This window comes from Pararge aegeria, chromosome 5 (genome assembly GCF_905163445.1).
Source record: "Pararge aegeria chromosome 5, ilParAegt1.1, whole genome shotgun sequence".
NCBI classification, from domain to species: domain Eukaryota; kingdom Metazoa; phylum Arthropoda; class Insecta; order Lepidoptera; family Nymphalidae; genus Pararge; species Pararge aegeria.
The window spans coordinates 17,177,209-17,194,249 of NC_053184.1; the positions used below are offsets into that span (position 1 = coordinate 17,177,209).

The 17,041-nt window shown below is 33.0% G+C and overlaps 2 protein-coding genes across 2 annotated transcripts; one reads left to right on the top strand and one right to left on the bottom strand.

The window, feature by feature from the left end:
• Nucleotides 1-2,834: 2,834 nt before the first annotated feature.
• On the bottom strand, nt 2,835-7,710 carry LOC120624003 (GDP-fucose transporter 1). Its single transcript, XM_039890305.1, has 5 exons — nt 7,531-7,710; nt 6,470-6,671; nt 5,684-5,909; nt 4,515-4,807; nt 2,835-4,014 (listed from the first exon to the last, which is right to left on the bottom strand). The coding sequence occupies exons 1-5, from the start codon at nt 7,596-7,598 to the stop codon at nt 3,796-3,798; spliced, it is 1,008 nt and encodes a 335-aa protein (XP_039746239.1). The 5' UTR covers nt 7,599-7,710; the 3' UTR covers nt 2,835-3,795.
• A 655-nt stretch (nt 7,711-8,365) lies between these two features.
• On the top strand, nt 8,366-14,889 carry LOC120624004 (membrane-associated progesterone receptor component 1-like). The gene is made up of 3 exons (XM_039890306.1): nt 8,366-8,827; nt 9,453-9,602; nt 14,593-14,889. Exons 1-3 carry the CDS (start codon nt 8,506-8,508, stop codon nt 14,712-14,714), a joined length of 594 nt encoding a protein of 197 aa, XP_039746240.1. The 5' UTR covers nt 8,366-8,505; the 3' UTR covers nt 14,715-14,889.
• Nucleotides 14,890-17,041: the final 2,152 nt, after the last annotated feature.

A 17,041-nucleotide genomic window follows, 5' to 3' on the forward strand; every position in this document is an offset into this window, starting at 1 on the left:
AAATGAGTACTTAGACAAAAAATGTACGAGGAGAGTACAAACCACTTGTATATGCACCAAGACTTTGTAGTATATATATATATATATATATAATATTTCTATTGTAATGATACTGCTTTAAGCGATGATGGTGAACCCTTTGTGCCTTTTTTGATTAGAGTTGTGTGAGGACACGAAGCGAAAAGTTGAGTCCACTTCATACAAGCATAGACAACGATTTTTTGAATAATGTTTATAGATGGGTTGTTTCATCTCTCTTTTGGAATGTAACCTACCCTTGTCATAAACCCAGTTTAATGTAAGTTAGAGATTTATGCGAAATTGTGTAGCACAGAGAGGTAAGTTAAAAATGTCGCGATGCAATTTGGTTGATTTCACACGTTTCCTCTCACATATCTGATGAAAAGGCAAGATTAAATATTTACTTACAAAAATAATTAATAACAAATATTTATTGTCCTAAAAATTATAACTGTTAACAAAGTGACAACTTATATTATGAATAATAAATTATTATAAATGAATACATTATTACTTGGAGTAAGTGTAAAATAAAGTTATCTTAAGATATACCTGGTTATACTAGATAAGTTTAATTATGTAAATAAACAATTATGTATTAATGATATTGACGCCAATTTGAGGTTTCACAACTCTAGGATTTCCCCCTGGCATCGATTTTCCTACGATTTGACAATCGTCAAATCGTGGCTGATTTGACGATTGTCTAAAATCTTCTATAATGTACTAGATATGCAGTCTCACACAAAATCAAAACATGAAGTGCCGGGTTTTTGTTTAACTCAAAATATTAATTTTTGTGGGTTTCTTCAGTTAGCAAAATAGATGCCACAAAAATCATCACGCTTACGAAGTTTTCCGAAATGAGACCATTTATTTGTGAAATCCAAAGATATGATATGGTTGCGGTACACGAGCAAAATAAGATATTCCGACACTTTTATTGCAATTTCGGAAACTTACACTGCAGCTTCGTGAGACTAGACGAGACAAAAACTTTCTCAACATCAAACTAAAAAATAATGTTACCATTTCGTGGGTAAGAACTTATTTCTCACTAACACTTTTTGTGGACTGACATTTCGTAAATTATTGATCGAAATCTTAAATAAGAAGTTTGAGCGATTTTTAAAAACAAACTTCGTGCCAACCATTGAACAGTGGCCTTAGTGCATCCTTGGCTCGTTCGCAATCTTAAAGTAATTTTCCTAACTTCATAGTGGTGTACATATAAAGGGTTAAATAATAATTTTAGAGTGATATCGTCAAAGTAAAAAGGATCTAATATCTCTCGTTTTAGAGTCGCAAATCCGGTACCGATATCAAAAGCCGGAGCTAAATAATTTGCGAGCGAGCCAAACTTGTACTAAAGCAACAGAAGTGTGACATTGACCATAAACTAAAATGCATGTAATGATACTCATTTTAAAGTCGCAAATTGATTACTGATATTTATTTTACAAACCTACCACCAAAACCAATGTATTTTGGTGTGTGAACGAATTTGAGATTTAAAACAAACCAGCTAAGATATATTTTACTGTGACGTTAAGGTATTTCAATAATCGAACACGACTCTTACGATTGCGAGCGAAAAAACCTAAAATTCGGTGCTACAAAGCGGCAACCTAGTCTAGGTTTTATGTCCAACGGAATAAGCACCGTTATTTCTTTAATAGATACTTCTTAGTTAAAATTCAACATGCATAATAAATATAACATTATATTAATATAATAAAAACTGCTTGAATAACTTTGGTTTAATTTAATAAATTACATACACAAATATACGAGGAGCGTTCAATATATTCTCGGTAAAAACAGTAAAAAATAAGTCTGATTTATTTAATAAAAACGAGGGTAAAATGAAACATGATACGGATACGTAAAAAGCTGAAGTTCTTGACACTTTTCGGGCATAACTGAATTGAGGTTTAAGTTTTCGAACGAAGTCACCATCCCCTTACAATTATGTAAACATAAATGTAAGGGGATGGGGAGAAATATTGAATTTTAATTTGAACTGAGTTAATTCAATATAAGCACACGTGTCAGAGGCAACTCTGTTGTGTTTTTTAATTCTGAAAGAAAGAAGAAAAGAAAAACCAAAATGCACCAACGAATTTCAATTCTGAACGCTCTTCGCATTAAAAGCACACACGTTCTTTTCTATCGTTTAGTCGCCGGATAGTTTTCTGGATCGTTTAAAATGCGTTGTTTTTTAACCACCAAGTAGCGTTTGGAAAAATCTTCTATAGAACACATGAGATTATTGCAATAGTTTTTATATTAAGATTACTATTTTACCTATTTTGATGTAGTTTTTTACACTGTAAATTCACACATATTTTGGTTTTTTTTTTTAATTATTATCAGATAAAGCTTGACCGCAATCACAGTTAACTTGCGATTTTGCATTGTCATTTTGTTTTTGTTTATTATAGACCAGACAAACGTTGTTGTGCCCAGAAAAAAAAAAAAAAACCTGTAATCCGAATGTAGCCTCACCAATTGCTTAGATCCAGAATGGGCTGAATGGTTCTTGTAAAGCAAAGATGGGAGAGACCAGCGAGTGAATAAATAATGCAAAAACTTTGTACGAGTAGAACGTTAACGATAATAAAAACCCGCCCAGCATGGCTAGCCTTGGCAGGAGACAATTATATCATCGGGGAAAAGATATACATTTATCTTCTCCCACAGCTTTATCAACTCCCAGAGCACTTTCCACTTGTGGGAAATAATATCCATACAAAAAATGTGTATTAATAAACGGAGGTAAACTTCTCCTATTTCATGTTCCAGTGATTTAGCAGAGGTGGGCACGTCCTTGTCGGGGGATATAATCGGAGGATTTAATTTTTATCTCCCGCACGTGCTAGCCCAGCTGGGAACGGATAAATTTTATTTTCTCCCATAAATTCATCAACTCACTCGGCATTGCCACACTAGTGGAAATAACATAAGTGTGATATTTATTATCACACGGGGGTAAATATCTCATATTGCCTCGCTTTGGCAGGTGGCACGTTATTTTTTTTCCCTTGTCTGGAATATCAATGGGTTATATAATTTTTATCCCCTGTGAGTAGCATTACACGCTTCTTATTAATAGTAAACTGGTTATGTGGACAGTAGAATAGAACGTGTGTTTCCTTGTTCTACTCGCCATTCTATAAAATCCCTACATTATTTAAAATAACTAGATTCAGGAATTTTACATAATGGAAATTTTAATAAATGTCGTACATTATGAAGTTTATTAACACATATGCTTCATAATATACGAGTAACAAAAAAATATTTCCTTATTTAAATAAAAACTGAAGTGCGTTAAAATGCCATAAGGGCTAAAAGCCAAATGTACAAAATAATGAACTTTGCCTTAATGTTTGATAAATCGTCAAAAAAAAAAACAATGTTAAGGCAACGCATTCAGAACCTTTTTCATTACTTTTTCAAAAAGTTTTTTTTATCCCTATCAAAAGCCCAAATAAACTACAAACGTGTTTTAAAACATTCTTTTAACTTTGTAGTGGCGTTTTGAAGTTCGAAATGCTCCGAATTGAACTCCACTTTTTTTGCAATCGATAAAATAATTCAATAAAGTTAATTACACTTAGAACTTTGGTGTAATGTTTGAAGCTTCTGCTCTTTGTTACCTTTGTATGAAAATTATAATGTACATTGGGTGTAAGACCCAAATACTTAGGTCGACATTTTAAACACTAAATTACTAGATTATATTATTCACAACGTTTCAGATGAAAATCGTCATACTAAGCTCCGTCGATCTTCCGGAATGGGTTTCTTAGCGTGCTCCTCCATTTCAAGCTGTTTAAACCTCGCATACAAAGCGCTACTTGCTAAAACTATAATATTGGATGACCACCACAGGGTGTTCTTGCTCTCGTTGTACCACTGGGTGGCTATTACCGTCTGAGCGCACGCTTTCGCTGTGCCAGATATGTTGTGAGTTAATGGAGATGTGACCTGAAATAACATCGTATTATATAAAAACTATGAACAAGTCATGAATTGTCACTTAACAATTATTCATTGTAAAGTCAACAACTCCTGAGAATGCTCGGAGCAAAACGTGCGTAGAGGGTACATTTTCTCCATTTCATATAATCTGCATACCCTGTGCATACCCTCTATGCACGCCACTGATTTCGCCACACAGTGATACTCAGAGCATATCTCCATTGCCCACTAAGCGTGTACCCATAAGTCATCTATGACACTTCAAGAATAGAAGAATAAGTAGTGTTTTTATGACAGATCACGTCTGGAGAGGTACTATGCGAAGCTTATTTCTGCAAATAAGCAGCACTATTGCAATGCTGAGTCTGTAAGGCGTTGTTGTTGTTGTTGTATTCATAGACAATGTTTTTCCATTTTCACCAGGTGGCCCAGTTGCTTGGTATAAAAAATATTTTACTGTCAAATATTACGATAAAAAAATGAAAATTAAACAATAGTATGCTTACCTTAATTTGCAAAGAGGTCACATAGCCAATAGCAAATCCACACACACCGCCGATAACCATTTGCACCCAGAAGTATGTACTATCAAAGTTGTTATAATTCCACAAAACACTGATCTCGCCATTGATCACTATCAGGGGTAGAAATATTATTATCGAGTAAGCATTATTGTAGTAGGACAGAAGCCAGACTTCCTGGTTGACACATGGCAACACTTTCTTTGTGTAAATTGAATATAGTGACAGCATAAGGGATCCAGCCACACCATATATTGTCCCAAGGAGAGAAAATGAACCTGAAAATAGTACAATAAGAATAGATAGTTAGTACTTCAAATGCAGCAGACGTTAAAATATTTGCTATGGGATTCAAAGAAAAATATGAGAGAGAATGCATTATTCATATTTAACACAGAGGTCAAATGTCTATAAGGCTCAAGTTCAGTGTAAAAAAAGAATACCAAGCAGAATTTTTGTGAGCTTCTTCTTGGATTAGAAACTTTCATACCTTTCATGTAAATTTGGCAAATTTAGTTATTACCATCAACTCTCATCAACCAATCTGAGGAAGGCAGACTATACTAAGAATAATTTGGCAATAAACCCAGCAATAGCTCTTTTACTATAACAAGAATTTGAATTTTAATATTCATTTTTCATTTTTCTTAAGAGAGATTTTAGCAGAGCTTCCAGCAACCATGTCACTAAGAAATCAATCAATTGTATGCAAGTAACCTTGATGTCATAAAAAAATTGTATGTGTGTGTGTATATAAGTGTACACACATAAGAAGTGAAATTCTTTATGACATCATTTATTTTCAATTTATTATTACCATTAATTATTTTTACTAGATTATCAGTCATATTATTATTCATTTATAAATAAATAAATAAATATTAATTTATAGGTGCTAGTTTTAATAAAATTATTTACATTAACTAATATTTACAACCTAAACTTAAAAAAATACCATAATCACACCCACTTGTTGAGTGTATTAGAAATAAATTTGGAGCGTAACAGAAAAATGTGATTTAGAAATGAAGATGGTGAGTAACAGAACAACAATACAATGCTATAAAACTTCCCATAAGTTGATAAAGAAGTTTCACTTTAATATTCAATTCATCTATATTTTGTATAGAGAAAGTTTTAATAATAGATCATACCTAACAAATTCTCCTGGTCAACTCCAAGGTAGAATCCAAATATGATGAAAGCACAACACATCATACATTTCAAAGAAGTTGCTTGTCTCAAAAGTATCCAGCTCAATGCCACATTGAATACAGTAGTCAGTGATCTTCCTATGAAGTAAAATGGCACCCCAACATATTTCAGGCAGAGGTTGTTTAATGCTATCATCAATGTGAACATAATTGACAAAGGCACCACCTATAATGAAAGATTTACAAGTTGTAAGTTGACCAATTAGGGGTCAGCCCGCTACCATCTTGGACTGCATCATCACTTACCACCAGGTGAGATTGCAGACAAGGACTAACTTGTAGTGCAATAAAGAAAAATTAAAAAAAAAACCATATGATTCAGCGAGTTATATAATTCTAAGTAAGGTAAGATGCTTAATTAATGTTACTTACCTAATTAAGAAGTAATTAAGTAAGTGGGTTCGATTCCCACAACTGGAAAATGTTTGTGTGATGAGCATGAATGTTTTTCAGTGTCTGGGTGTTTATATGAATATTTATTTATTTATATTATTCATAAAAATATTCATCAGTCATCTTAGTACCCCATAACACAAGCTACGCTTACTTTGGGGCTAGATGGCGATGTGTGTATTGTCATAGTGTATTTATTTATTTTATTTTATTTTAATACAATACTTTTGTTTATATTATTACTACCTAACCAATCAATATTATTAATTTATATTTAAGCAAAAAAAGGGTTGATGTTGAAACAAAATTTAAAAGATTTAACATAACACTTACATTTCTTGCAACCTCTCTGCACCAAGGAGTGCCTTTAGGGAAACTGAACACACGGGGAATCCCTCCTGTACTGCTCAATGTGAAACATATTACAAATGAAACTATGCACTGGAACCATGTGATGAACAAAGGAGCCTCCAAGTGCACTGATTGTCCACTCAACAGACTCTTGTTTACAAACACTGTGGCTATTGATACAACCCTGTAATCAGATGTATATTGAGAATTTGCTTTTATAATATGATTCCCAAGGTAATTTCAGACCTGCCAATGCATAAGTTTAAACAATGTGTTAAATACGTTTAATAAATCATGGTTACTATACAATTGATGAATTTCTTAATGACAAGGCTGCTTGGAATCAGGCCGGCTCTCATCTCTCACAAGATGGAAATTTATTAGATATATATTTTTTCATTGTAAACTGTAAAATAATGTTGAAAAAGAGTAATATGCTGTTTTGTGTCCTCTCTTCTCATGGAATCTGTCTTCCTAGCCAGGGGTAGAGTCACTACAAATAGACTGACTTGTCTTATAAACTGGGCCTATTTATTTAAATAAATGTATATAGAATTTTGAAATTTTGGAATTTTAAATTATTTTGTTAAACTGAGTTACTAAAATACATATACAATAAGTATTTAAATTTTGGTATTACTTTTTAGTATTATAGCTTTTTTCTCATTTAAACCAACATTGCACACAGCTTTAGGAGATAACATTGAGTTTTATTGATTTTGATTACATCTCTTGTAAAAAATGTTAACCTTGTATGCTGCAGTACCTAATGGCAATGACTTTTTGTTACAAGTTAGTAAATCAATTTCCTAACAATGCCATTAGTACTTCTAGGAATTATTTATCAAACAATTAGCTAAAGATAAAATATAACATTGGATTGAACAAGATAAGATGAATTTTAACCACCACATTAATTTATGTTCAAGATAATTTATTGGTATGCACAATTTGGGCTAATGCATTGAAAATATATTTAAATAGACTCCAACAAAGGATATTATAAGTTTTATACTATAATTAAACCATTAAATTATTCTTACCAGTAACAGGACACAACTAAAAATATTTTGATGTATTTTGAACACAATTCCGACTGACGGTCCCTCATAATGTCGGATCTGCTGTTTTCCGATTTATGAAACCAAAAGTATCCACGTTTATTTAATTTCGAGTTTTTATTTAAACAACATTAAAATAAACAAAATTCCACATCACCGCCGGTCGCGGTTTATTATTTTAAAATCAATGTCACAGATTGTCAGATGTCAATCTCAAGAGTTTTTTTTTTTTTTTTAATGAAGATTGTCCCTTGAATCGCGTTTGACAAAGTGAACAGAATCTACAATGAATAAATTTCGATGATACTTGACAAAGTACATTGTGCTGTTTTGGCACTACGAAAAAAAAAAGCCATCAATCAAAAGGAGAAGAAGAAATTTCATTAATAAAAATATTAATCTGCAAATTTAAATATTTATTTTAGCATTAGAAACAGTTTCAGAAACAGTTAGACCACTAAATAATTATATAGTTATAGTTTCAAATTTCAAAATTTCTTTATTAGTAGGCCTATCACAGGCACTTATTAAACGTTCATATATATATGTTTGCATAATTGTAAGGGGACCAACTTAAACCTAATGCTAGGAGGGTTCCAAACGCGCCCTGGTCTAAGAAGAGCCCACAACAAACTTAGCCGGGTATTTTTTTCATCATAATACTTTTATTTTGATTACTTATTACAAAGAAGGTACCTAATACCCCATAATATTTTTTATGTTAGTGGAAGAATAGGTAATGTAAAGTAGGTATTACCTACTTTGTCGATCGGTATATTGGCAACATTTTCTATATGTCACTGGTCCACGACCGGAATGAGCGCTGACGTCAGTGACCGTATTATTTTTTAGACAAATTCAGGCGAGAAGTGATTGTAGTTTTATAAAATTTGTACACAAATAAAACCCCAGTGATTATTTAAAATTGAAAGTTTTCTTGTTAAAGATTTCATTAGAATGGCATCAGCGCCAGAAGCCAAATCAGCAGATAGCGTAGAAACGGAAAGTCCTGCGGCGGACTCTATTTTCAATGAAATCCTTAATCCGGTGAATTTAGTTTTAACTGCGATAATATTGGTGTTGGTGTTTAAAATATTGAGGAGTAGGTTAGGTAAGCCGTGTGCTGAGCATCAGGTGCCTGAGCTGCCCAAGATACGGAAGGATATGACAGTTGCTGAGCTTCGGCAGTACGATGGGACACAGGCAGACGGTCGAGTTCTTGTAGCGGTAAACGGTTGGATATTCGACGCGACCCGAGGACGGCGCTTCTACGGGCCGGGTGTGTGCATCTGTTTATTAATAGCGTGGACTTAAATGACTCAGTGTTTATTTATTCATGATATTGATATAAATGCAGGAGCGGTTCCGACGCGCTGGCGCAGTTAATATATTCCGTATTGATATACCTATCAGCATTAGCTTAAAAAATGACCTTTAAGTAGTGTACTTTACACTCTAACTGTGTAATATTATACAGTGCCAAGGTTCTTATATCAAATTTTAGTTTTTTTTGTGGTTTCAGAAGTTTTTTTGGACTATTCTTTAGTTGCAATATATCTATTCTGCTTCTGCCTGTGTGTTTTTTGTATTGGGTCACAAATTGTTGGTTTTATGTGTTAAAGTCATCTTCCTATTAAAGAGAAAAAGTTCTGTTGAAATCTGTTTAGTTTTTTTAGAATGGTAACTGGAAAAACCTCCTACTAGACAAACACATCGGGTCAAGTAACTAAAACTTTATAAGTAATGAAAAGACAGGGAGACCTACTACTCTTCTGCTTTTTGAACAAATGGAGTAGAAAACTGCAGTACAAGCATGTTATCAGTGGCATGCTCAGATTAAATAAGTGTCTTGCTTAATATTTTTTTTTTATATTTTGCTAATGTTGAGTTTTGATAAATTTCAGGAGGTCCATATGCAGCGTTTGGAGGTAAAGATGCATCTAGAGGCCTCGCCACATTCTCGGTCACATCATCAGATAAGGAATATGATGATCTTAGTGACCTAAACTCAATGGAAATGGACTCTGTAAAGGAGTGGGAGGCCCAGTTTAGAGGTGAGTCAACTGGACTTGTAAATTGGTTCACACTTGCTGTGAGTCACCTGCATTTATGTAACAGTTATCTACCTGAACATTGGTGCTGATTTGTGCTGATGGTTGTTTACACAAATCAAAAGAAAACAAAATTGTTCAATCTAAAATTACTGCTATTCTTTACAACAGAGACTATTTGTGCAGAGAATATAAATTATCTTGGACTAGATTTCTGTTAATTATTGAGTTTTTACTCAAAAGTCTCTACCAGACATATTTAAAGGCTATTTTTGCATTAGATAGCCCCTATTAGCTTTATAACATTACAAAACAATAGGAACATAAAAAAAAATCAAGAAACATGTTACAATATAAATAAACAATCAAAAAAAAAAGTTATAAAATTGTTTATATCACAAAAAAGTTTCAAGATATGTTCTTATTGACCAGACATCTGACTAACTAAATCATTAACTTCTTTACACAGCCAAGTAAAATTTTTACAGAAATTATTGGCAGAAAGAAATAGAAAGGTATTTTGAGTTTAATTTAATTGTTTTATAAAATTTGGGATAGATTAAAAATACTGTGTATTTAGGGATAGCTGATTGTTTTTTTTTATTTAGATAGCTAAAATTTGCAAAATAGAGTGGAAATGGATCTGTATCAGCAACAATATAGCTTCTCAGGTTGCTTTTTAGAATGCTACGTTCTTAAATCAAATCTGGTCATGCCATACTCTTTATGTCTTGTTACATAGATATTGTTCAATTGTGCTCTCTCCCATAGTTGATAGGGATACTGAGCCAAGACCACATTAAGGTTTAAGAAACACAACAGTTTAACATAATCATAGATGAAGATTGACCAATAGACCTCAGTAATGCCTAGTGCAAACATAGATTTTTTTTGTAAGGAATAATAATCTATGCCTCATGATTGGTGTTTGAATGGCTCCTTATAATTTTCAAATTATTTCAATTTAAATATGTTAAATTTGGTTTATTTATAATAGGGTTTCTATATTTATAATAAAACTGTAACTGGAAGATTTCTGTACATTTAATATATTTTGAAAATTTTGACCAGGGGATGCTCTAAAATCGATACTGAGTCCTAAACAGATTTTTATTTCATTTTTGTCTGTCTATCTGTCCGTACTGATAGGATACTTTTTATCCACATAAACAATAACTTTCCTCTGGGAAATGGAATGAAAATTTTTATCAATTTAACTTCATAGCTCTCTTAAAGTCGCAAGGCATTTGGGAACCGATCAAATGCATGCGTACCATCCTACTATTATTATAAATGCGAAAATTTGTGATGATGGATGTATGGATCAACTAAAATAATGACAACTTACTAACTCAGTATACCACGTAAAATAATAGTAGGTACAAAGCTAGCTACGCTGATTATTATGTTAGCATCAGATCTATTCTAGCTTCTCGATTGACTCTTTCGCGAACGAAATCGCGAGTGTCCGCTAGTATAAAATAAAATAGCAAGTTATACCAGTTTTTTTTTTAAAAACGCCTTAGCTTTATATAAGCATTCTTAATTATATGACCACATACATATATGGAGCAATTTGTCATTTGACCCCTTGCAATGGTCAATGGGCATGCTTAAAATAGATATTGTGTATCATATCGGTCTTATGGCTCTTAACAGATTCTACACCCACGTTATAATGTTCAGGTTAATTGTCAAATCATTAAAATTCTGTATCAATGTATTATTTTAACGCAATATGGGTTGTACAGTCTCAACATACTGTAAGATATTACATTTAATCCGATTTTATGTTAGACTTACTTGAAATAAATTAATTTTTGCATTGGAAAAAATGGCTAACAAAGTGCGAGTTGAACTTGCACACAAAGAATTTGTATTTGTCATTTAAATATTTATTGACGCTAGTAAGTTTTATCGTTAAGTATTTTGAAAAAAACTCCTAAAAGTCGTGAGCGGAAATTTTTTATTGCAGTCTGGCAGATTATTATAGTTATAAGTTATCCTGGTGAACATATTTTTTTAAACACATTCATTTTCACTCACAGACGTATTTAATTTGTACAAGGAATCTCATGCCCAATCTATGTTTGCGACATTTATTTATTGATAATTTTAATCTGTAAACTTATCAATCAAATATTGCATTTACTGAACCGTAATAACTGAGTCACTGATTTTTTTAAGATTGTTACCATAAAATGCAGTCCAATTTGTAAAATGTACTTTACCTTTTATATAAGCGTAAGGCTACGAAACATGGGATCTGATTAGGGACCTCATAAGTTACTCAACGGGCGGTAAAGAGATTTATGCTCGGTTTATCTTTACGAATTCAAAGTTAGAAATTTGTGGATCCTTCAAAAGATACCAATATAGTGCAAAAGACAGGTACCATTTGTTTCACCATTTTACGTTGTGGTCTCATTTGGCTGGAATGGTGAGCCTACGCCGATAAAAAGGGGCCTTCAATCATTCAAGTTGTTAAAAAGACCGTGAAAGTAACCTACGCTTTCACCTATTAATTTTATTTTTTATTTTTTTATTGTAATACAACAGCATAAAAAAGTTACAATCGCAATCACATGAGCCTTGACCACACACCTAAACACCGTAAAAGTTAAAAAAAAATAGAATTTAAGTTAATTATAATTTGTTTAAAGTCAGTAAAACCATATATATAAGATATTTTAAATAAGGACATACATAATATCTCAAGTTATAACTACAACGTGTAATGGAATTACGAAATACTGTTGATGGGTGCATAACTATTTCATAAGGAATCAAAAATATTAAATCAAAAGAAAAATACTAATTTATTTTTTTCATACAAACCAATTGAAAAAGTGTTTACTTATGTTTACTTGAAGATAATAGACCGACACGTGCATACTACCTACTCTACGCGACGCGTACCTAACAGAGTGACAGGAGTCACTTGATTTTAGTTTTGCATGTGATTTTAGGGCTGTATGTTTTCCTTCAGTATAAACTATGTCGATGGTTTACTCAAACACTATTAGTTTTGGTACATAGAGAAGTCTCAAAAGCAATAAATAATGTACCTCGAAAGTCTGAAGTATTATTTTGGTTTTCATATACACGTTGTATATTTATTTTATGTATTACACTTATCATCAGAACATAATCCTGACACTTTTTCTTTTTAGTTAAGTACATTGTTCCAATCGCAGAGGTGGGCAGTCGACATCTATCGACTCTCGGATTGTGGACTCTGCAGTGTGAGCGGGCATTCTTCGGTTGAGATTATAATTATAATGTAGGCTTCCATGGGTATCCCTCTAAAATAAATACTATAGAATTTAAAGAGACCTAAGAAGCATCAAATCGAAACAATATTTTCCTATTCCGTTACTGTAGGTAAAAATATTATTACCACGCAAGCGATAATTACGTGTTTATATCCTCATTAGCAGAATCTCAGTTTTATGGCGTTGTGATAGTATAACTATGTGAGTTAATACTGATATTAAGATATCTTTGTGTAATAGAGAACTTGGATTCACTTAAAAATTGAAATGCTGTCTGTTAAATGCTTGTAAAAAATATATATCTAAACTGTATACTAGTGTTTCAGGATGTTTTATTCATACATCCTATTCTTTCTGATGATTGATGATGCTAATCTAAAGAAATACAAGTTTGCTTTGAAAATAACTTTGTCCTTTGCCGACACTTTTATCGATAAGAATTATAAGCTATGTAACATCCTGTTTTGACTCTGATCTGGGTTACTGGTTTTGCTATGCCAGTAACCCTGGTTCTTCTACGGATTTCCTCATTTCATCACGTAGAAATACTCCGAACCCCTACGTACTATCTTTCCATGGCACGCTCAGTGGCAACATGCAGGGTCAAAAAATTTGGTCTTCAGGCACTGAGGAATTTCGGAACATGGTTGTGCTAAATTCTTTTATACTCATGTCAATTAGTACCAATAGGTTTAAGAAAAACATACTTTTATGGTACCAGAAACAAACAAAACTAAAATTTTGTCCTTGCATGATTTTCCTTAACTATTAAATGTAGAGAGTACGCTATGCTTTTTACAACTTTTTAATGAGCCCAAAAATAGTTCAAGATTGAAAGGTTATCAAACTGTGATAACAGTATCACGAGTATTTGTTTCTTTTGATGTTCAAAATAAATAACAATATCAAACGTAAGGTATCCTAATCTTATAAAAGATATTGTTAATCACGAATTGATTAAACTATTTACCAAAATAAGATTGGGAGGGAGGATAGAGAGTCCCTTGTCGTTTGTAGGGAGTTCCACAATCCACGGTCCTGGGTCGCTTGCCTCCAGCGGCTTCCAGCGACTTGCCAGAGCTTTACTCACTAGGCTATCACCGCTTCTTAATAATTGCAGAGAAAACCACATTTGTAGGTACAAACCAAAATTAGCAACAACAACATTTACAAAAAATAGCAGCCGTCTACCTCACCCTTGTAATATCAAATATGGCAAAGAATTCGTCCGAAGGCTCGCCGCGATGTGGAGATTGCTTGTAATTTGTTATATTGTTTATTTTTCATTGCATTAATTAAAGGACCAAGCAAATGGTCCAACTTATGCTAAATTTGAGGGATACGTCCTACAATGCCGCCATTTGTCCAAAAACTGGAGGCGTACGTTTTAAGCAAAAAGTTGCTATATTCACACTGGCAACCACAGCTTTCAGACCGGCAGGGTGATTACGTATCTCGCGACAGGCGTAAATCATGCAATCACTGCTGTCAAACGTCACTTTTGTATGGAAAAGTGACGTTTGACAGCAGTGATTGCAAGATTTACGCTTGCCGCAAGCCTGTCGCGAGATACGTAATCACCCTGCCGAACACAGCTATGTTGCTTGAAGGCAGAAGTAAGCAAGACAGTAGAACTTCTCCGGACGTATGAAAAGCTCTACTAATACTCCAATTATTTAGTGTTCATTTAATTTACTATAAAATTTTCTTTTTCACAGAAAAATACGAGCTAGTGGGTAAACTATTAAAGCCAGGAGAGGAACCGACGAACTATTCCGATGAGGAGACAGAGGAAACAGACAACTCCACCAGTAACCCCGAAGACAAGAAAGACAAATAGAATGGAAGGAAGAACTATGGGCCTAAGAGCAGTTCAACCAACCATACCTCAAATGTGATATTTCCATGTACTTCAAAAGGCTTTTGAGTCGAGTATTTATTTCGATTAAGTGAAGACATTTAGGCGGTTTTTTTTTGTTCTTACTTAAATGGAATTAAATTGGTTGTTTTTTTTTTTGCTTAATTTTTTTTTATTAAGTTTAAAACTGCATGCAATCAAACCTTTATAAATTTAGGGATTTTTTTTTAAATTATTATTAGTGTTGATGAAATCAGATGTAACATTCCGAATGTTTAGTTACTTATTGATAATTATGTACCTAATGTGTACGATTTTTATATAATCGATTATATAAAATATCGATGATTACAATGGCTAACGCCAGGAATACGACTTGTATCACTAATTCGGAATAACAACTCGATTGAGCACAGAAACGAACGTAAAAAATAGCTTTTTTATATTGTCTTGTTAATCAATGTTATTATATGGTTGAGCTGCTAAGTACTGATAAATGGCACTATTGCTTTATATTTTTCGTCACGAAAGTTGAAATTGCGAACTTATCTTTAAGAATGAATGTCGTACAATCGATATTGTTCACCCAAATGCATCGAATATATTATTTATTTCGTCGATGATTGTAAAAACATTGCGGATCAGAATTTAGTATAACTTAACGGTAGGTACTTAAAAATTCTAGCCATTTTAAATAGGTTCCAAAGTTTTTTTATTTGAATGTTATATAGTTATCATAAAAAACATAAAATAAAAACTTTTAAAAGTATTTTGATTGGCTACAACAACTGTTCAATTCAACTGCTGATAAACATTCAAAACCGTATATTTGCTACAATCATGACGATTTGATATAAGTAAATAAGCACTGTAAGTAAATAAACCTGAAATAAGACTGAATTTCAGATATAATAATATCGAGAGTATATAGTAATAATATCTGAAATTCAGTAAAATACTTATTATTCGTATTGTATAAAATACAACAAATAATCTTACCGAGCTGAAAGTGGTTCTGAAGTGACAAACCTTGTTAGTTGACGAATATTCAACTTTCGTGACGGGAACTGTAATTCCTAGTATAAGATTTGAATCGCAATCAAATTTGAATATCGAAGCAATGTGGCGTCAAAGTAAAATGGACCTAATATTTCTCGTTTAAGAGTCGCTTATTCTGTACCAAATTTTTTTTTAGGTAAAGTCTTAAACGAAAATCCTGGCACTGGGCTGTATATGAATGTGTAAGAATTTGTACTTTAATAAAGGGACGTTAAGTTCCATTTTACTCTGACGTTACGCTGACTATTCAATTGCGAGCGTAAAAATCCCTAACTAAGGTTTTTATTAAATAAACAGAATGAAAACTCTTGTTCCGTCCTGCTTGATAACGGTGATTTAAAAATGGTGTTACAAATTAGCTTATTAACACTGAAGGTGCGTTGATTCAGAGACACATCATCAATTACTTGGCTAAAAAGGCGCCTTACAAATAGTATCGAAAAACTATAACATCAGAGTAAATTGGACCCTAATGCTTCTCGCTTTAAAGTGCAACTTTGCAGAATTAAATTGAAATCAGTAGCACAGGTAGTACGACTTTTATATGAATCCTTCAATCCAATTTACTTTGACGTTTTCAAAACCGTGTGTTGAGGATACAGGATGCGTGATCAAATCATACTATAATACGCTTAACATAGATGTTGATACGTCTTATTAAAATGTCGATTTTTTTTTTAATTTTCGAAAATAGATCTAATAGCCAACATCGAATGCCATAAAAAGCATATGCATATTTCACACTATTTCACTACATGCTATATTTTTTACCGCCGACCATCTTAACTGTCCGACTCCGAACCCTCCTTGGAAAAGTATTGTTGTTTTTGTTAGCTACGTACAACGGATGGTTCTTGCCGTCTGCCATCTTCCGCGAATGACTGCGTGATACTGAATCTCGCGCGACAAATGCTCCCAACACGATGTTTACAAAGCGAATGCTCCCGTTGTGTTTCTAACCTTCAAGCTGACTGTACACCGATGAAAAGTGGCGATAGCTTAGTGTTTAGGGCTTCGGCTTCCCTTTCCGGGGAAACGAGTTCGATCTCCGACACGCACCTCTTTCTTTTCGGAGTTTTCGGAGTTAGAATATTCACTTCACCATATCCTACGGTCGATTTCGGATTATACATATTTATAGCTAAAAACAAAGATAAAGTAGGAGTACTTTATTTTTGTCATACTGTATGGGAAATTTACAAATAAAAAAACCGAACTTTTATTTCCACGGAAAATAGTTTTACAATGAA